Source organism: Pan troglodytes, chromosome 11 (assembly GCF_028858775.2).
Source record: "Pan troglodytes isolate AG18354 chromosome 11, NHGRI_mPanTro3-v2.0_pri, whole genome shotgun sequence".
Classification (NCBI taxonomy): domain Eukaryota; kingdom Metazoa; phylum Chordata; class Mammalia; order Primates; family Hominidae; genus Pan; species Pan troglodytes.
Genome location: NC_072409.2, coordinates 32,386,330 through 32,391,601, shown reverse-complemented (window position 1 = coordinate 32,391,601; position 5,272 = coordinate 32,386,330). Strand labels below are relative to the sequence as shown.

Here is a 5,272-nt window from a genome sequence, read left to right as displayed (position 1 = left end):
TCTGGATGCAGCACCTGGGGAGGAGCATCGACAAAGAGGCCCATGTTCAGAAACATTTCCCTATCTGTATCATGAAGGTGACAATCCCTATGTTATATAGTTTCTGGAAAGAACACATGATATAAAGTATGTTAAGTTGCCTCATAAATAAAAAAGAGAGCTGGCTATATCTTTGTTATTTAATAATAACAACCTATGGCTGAATTTAGTCCCATGGACAACAATATCAAAACATTCAGGTATACTTGAATGGCTATCCACATTATACTAGTAATAGCCATCAAGCCCATGTGTGGGGTATAGTCCCAGGCACAGAAGAATTGTGAGAGAAGATAGATTTCAAGGGTGTCTTTCAGCACTTTGTGCTAGGTGTGAAGTTTATCCAAACAAAAAGAGGGGAGAAATTCTTCTAGGCTACAAATGAAACTTGGAGTAATCTCTCCCCATTGACAGGGAACCACTATAATCTCTGCTGACCTAAGAGAGCTGCTCCTTGCATTATGGAAGGTTGTCACAGAAATATTGCATTCACTTAGCCAAGGGAGCTGCATCAGCATTTTAGAAGATTGCTGAACTCAACTATTTAGAGAGCCCTATGTCTTCTCCCAGACAGGGTACCACAGCAGTGGTGAGGATGAGAGGGAACGAGACTGTTGGAGCAGGGGCTTGGTGATTTAAACTCAGCCCCTGCTCACTTTGATAATGGGCATCAAAGCAGGAAGGATCTTGTCCTAATTTTGAGTGTTCTTCATTCGGGAAATAGCTATATTCATGAAGATTCATGTGCACGGCAGATTTTTAGAATCAGATGATTTAAAAGCTGTTTGAGAAGACCAGTATTTGAAGGAATTCATTGAGGACTCTGGAAATCTTTTTGTGATGGCAGTTTTAGATGCTTTGTAAATTTGAAGTTTTGTAAGTTGGATTGTTTTTGAATGGTGGGCAATACTAACAAAAATGTGCTTGTTTTAAGCTTTACTACATATCTTGTAAATATTTGATTGCTCATATTACCTTTCCTTTGTATAGAACTTTGTCAAGTATTGCAAAGTTCTCAATTTCATTGAAAATTAATTCAATTAAAGTAGCATGGATAGTTTGCTCTGCTTCAAGCACTGTGTAAATCCAATTTTTTGACATCTTACAAAGCAAAGGGGTTGGAAATTGATGTATATTTCACATATCTACAATATCCATGTCTCTCAAGTATTCCTTTGAAGGGTGGAGCTAGCTGTTAAATATTCACAAAATGTTTCTATAAGATAGCTAAAGAATATGAAGTGTTTATTTAACATTACTTAATTTAATATGTTGGGAAATGAGTTTGCCTATAAGCTTTGCCTTGTGCCTCCATAAATGGAGCATCTATACTCTACCTGTTATTGTTCTGGATATTTCTATATTCCTTGCCTTATTTATTTATCTATCTGTCACAACAGATATTATTTAATGTGCATTACAGATAAGGATCTGAGGCTCAGAAAATTTAAATAAATTGCTTGATGCCAGCAGTACAGTAATTTGCAGATCTAGGACTTAAAAGTGATTCTTTTAAGATTTATGTTTTTTTAATATAGTCATATAAACAGTGAGCAAAATTAACTAATGGTTTGAATCAAGAATGAAGGATATGGGAGTAGAAGGAATAATTTTAAATTAGTGGCTGAAGATATAGTTGGCAAAGAATGGAAAAGCTTCTTACTATGGCTATCATAACCATATAGCTACCAGTTATCAAGTGCTTACCATGAGCCAGGCATTGTGCTAAGTGTTTCTCATTATGACTCACAAAATTCCCAGGAAGTACTCCCTTATTATCCAATTGCACAGATGAAGAAATTGAGGAACTGAGATTTAAATGAACTTGCCTCAGGTCATACAAGTTAATAAGCAGGGGCATTTGGACTCAGACCTAATTCTATCTCCCTCTAAACTCATTCTCTGTCTATAATACTCTGCGCTCACCATCCAAACTCTTGAAATGTAAATGCTTTTGCCTGTTAATAACAAATTTAGGCCCCAGTCTTAGGATTGTCCATAATATATAACATCACAAAACCATACAACAATGTACTTTGAAGCCTAACAATCAACATTTTCTTAACAGAACAAAAAAATCTTCTTTGTTGCTATTAAGGTAGTAAAAATATAGAAATTATCTTCCCTAAGATGTTGCAGAGGCTTAAAATATGGCAAGATAGCTTTTTAAGAATATATTTTTGTAAAAATTATAAGAACACAGTTAAAGTAGTCAAGGAATTTTACATAACTTACAATAGAAAACAGCCATCTCCAGCCTCCCATGCCCTTTCTGTTCCTACCCATTTCTACTTCCCAGAAGCAGCCACTTACATTTATGTTTGCCTCCATGTTTTAAATATAATGTATATACTGTTATTTCTTTTTTAAAGGTATTGTATTAGTTTATTAGGGCTGTCATAACAAAGTACTATCACGGGATCCTTGGGGTATTGCTTCACCAGCTGGACACGTCTGTGGCCAGTGGCACCTTTTGCCTGAGTATTGCTCGTGCCCACCAGGCTCATTTTGCCCACTCAGCCCAGCAAGCTGGGCTTGGCTAGTGCTGCCAGCCTGGATCCCACACCTGCCAAGGTTGAGCTAGGTGTGGAGTGGCAAGGAGTGTGTGGTGGAGCAATCATGGGGTCCAGCCACTGCACTCAGCCAGGCATGCTGGCTGCTGTGGTGGGGTGGGCAGCTCCAGACACCAGCACAGGTGCCGGCTTCATGAGAGGCTGCGGCTGGACCAGATGTACTGCCCATGGCTTCTGTTGTGGGCACCCGTACCTGGACGAGGAGAACACGATGGTGCCCAGAAGCTTGGACATGCCAGGAACCACAGATCCCCCAAAGAGGGTGTGATAGACCTGGCTTGGGGAGCCCCTAGGTCTGGGCTCTCAAAGGGCCACAGCTCTTCTCTCCTTGTCACCCACAACTTGATGAGTGGGGTGGGTGGGTGTGTTTCAACCTCATTTGTGATACAGCTGTTTTTCTCGGTCCCAAGTTCTTGTCCCGCATCCAGGAAGAATGAGGTACATGGACAACTGGAAGGTGAGCAAGTTGAAAGGAGTTTCATTGAGTGACAGAATGTTTTCAGGAGACCTGAAGTGGGGTAGCTCCTTTCCACAGGCAGGTCATCCTGTCAAGTCTGCAGCTGTCAGTGGAGAGGAGACCCAGACTGGGTAGCTCCTATTTGTAGGCAGGTCATTCCATCATCTCTGCAGCTGTCAGTACAGAGGAGACCCAGAGTGGGTAGCTCCTATCCACAGGCAGGTTGTTCCAATATCTCTACAGCCCTCAGTGGAGAAGAAACCTAGAATGGGTAGCTCCTATTCACAGGCAGGTTATCCCAATGTCTCTACAGCCCTCAGTGGAGAGGAGACCCAGAGTGGTCCATGGGTGGGCCCAGAAAAAGCACTGTAAGTTCTCATTCCAGTCTGCAGAACTGGCAGCCTGGCCCCAAGGCTTCAGGCTATCCCTGGCTTGAAAGTGGGGCTTCACCAGTGACCCATCCCTTTCCACCCAGGAGCCTGTCTGCCCCCTGCCACCAGTTATATGTCATCCGTGGTGCCCAGGCTGTTCATGCTGAGGGGCACCTGCAGGTCTGCACCAAACCCCCCTCAGCTTCCCCTCGGCCTTTCTCCCATGCTCGTTGGTGCCCAAAGCTTGGAGGGGGCCGAGGTGGCAGGGGGTTGGTGTATCAGCACCACCCCAAGTGCGTTCACACCAGGCTGGGTCATGACAGCACCCAGGCTCGGCCACAGCTTTGCCCCGAAATTGGAGCAGGGAGAGCCCATACGGTGGGAGCAGGCACTTCTGAGCCTGTGGGGGCAAGAGGGCTTCCCAGGCCCCCAAGAATGTAGGGATGCTTGGGTCTGCAGCAGCAGCCAGGTGGCTGCTGCTGTGCCTGGGAGGGTGGGGCTCCAGCCCCTCCGTCTCAGAAAGGGGTGGGGCTCCCACCTGCTCTGCGGAGCATGCAGCCTTGACTGCACCTCCCCCACTGCAGCCGGTGTTACGCAGCAGCCGCTCCAGATGGGCCACTGCTGCCATCAGTACCACAAACTGGGTGGCTTAAACAACAGAAGTTCATTGTCTTACGGTCTGGAGGCTAGAAGTCCCAAATCACTTGTCAGCAGAGTGGATTTCCTCCAGGGCTGTGAAGAAGAGTGTTCCATGCCTCTTCCCTAGCTTCTGGTGGTTTGCTGGCAGTCTTTGGTGTTCCTTAGTTTGTGTACGCATTAACCCAATTACTGCCTTCATCTTCACATGGCTTTCTGTCTGTCTTCTTCATGTGGTCTTCTCTCTGTGCATGTCTATCTCCGTGCCCAAATTCCCCTTCTTATAAGGACACCAGTCATATCAAATTAGAGCCCAACCTAATGACCTCCTTTTTACTTGATTACCTCTGTAAATATCCTATTATTATTATTTTTTATTTGAGGCAGAGTATTGCTCTTGTTGCCCAGGCTGAAGTGTAGTGGCGCAGTCTTGGCTCACTGCAAACTCTGCCTCCTGCGCTCAAGCGATTCCCCTCCTTAACCTTCCTAGTAGCTGGGACTACAGGCACCTGCCACTATGCCTGGCTAATTTTTTATTTTTAGTAGAGACAAGGTTTCACCATGTTGGCCAGGGTGGTCTCAAACTCCTGGCAGGTGATCTACCTGCCTCCACCTCCCAGAGTGTTGGGATTATAGGCGTGAGCCACCACGCCTGGCCAATATTTTTAATTAAGGTCACATTCTGAGGTACTGGGTGTTAGGACTGTAATATATATTTTTCTGGGGACACAATTCAACCATACAGGTTATCATCCATTGTATTTTTACCATAAAATATGAGGATTTAGTTCTTATACTTCTTATATCTTCCTTCCATTCACATTCACTTTTCCCACCTTCTGAGAATAATTTTTTTGTTATGTCAAGATTCAGTGTTTACCTTATTATGACTGTACAAATATTATTTACATCTGAGTCATGTCATCAGTTTGATTAAATTTCCTTTCCTGTGCACTTGGTTTTCATGGAATTATTAATGGTCTTGTGTTCTTGTTTGCTTAGTTTCCTAAGCCAAAGGAGATCAGCTTCTAGACTATAATAGGAATTCTTGCAAGGCAAAAGGAAAATATGGGAAATGAAGAGAAACATGAACAAAAGTGTGAATAAGTAATTCAAAATTAAAAAAAAAACTCTTATGATTAGCAAGCAGATGAAGAGATGCTCTAACCCAGTGGTGATTAGAAAAAGGAAAATAT

At 43.5% G+C, this 5,272-nt stretch overlaps 1 protein-coding gene across 1 annotated transcript; it reads left to right on the top strand.

The window, feature by feature from the left end:
- The first annotated feature begins 2,722 nt into the window (after positions 1-2,722).
- On the top strand, positions 2,723-4,448 carry LOC129136045 (uncharacterized). Its single transcript, XM_054658927.1, has one exon. The coding sequence runs from the start codon at positions 3,574-3,576 to the stop codon at positions 4,204-4,206; it is 633 nt and encodes a 210-aa protein (XP_054514902.1). The 5' UTR covers positions 2,723-3,573; the 3' UTR covers positions 4,207-4,448.
- Positions 4,449-5,272: the final 824 nt, after the last annotated feature.

What these genes read in the sequence shown, in the direction of transcription:
- LOC129136045 (XM_054658927.1), top strand. Translation starts at nt 3,574, where the DNA reads ATGTCATCCGTGGTGCCCAGGCTGTTCATGCTGAGGGGCACCTGCAGG.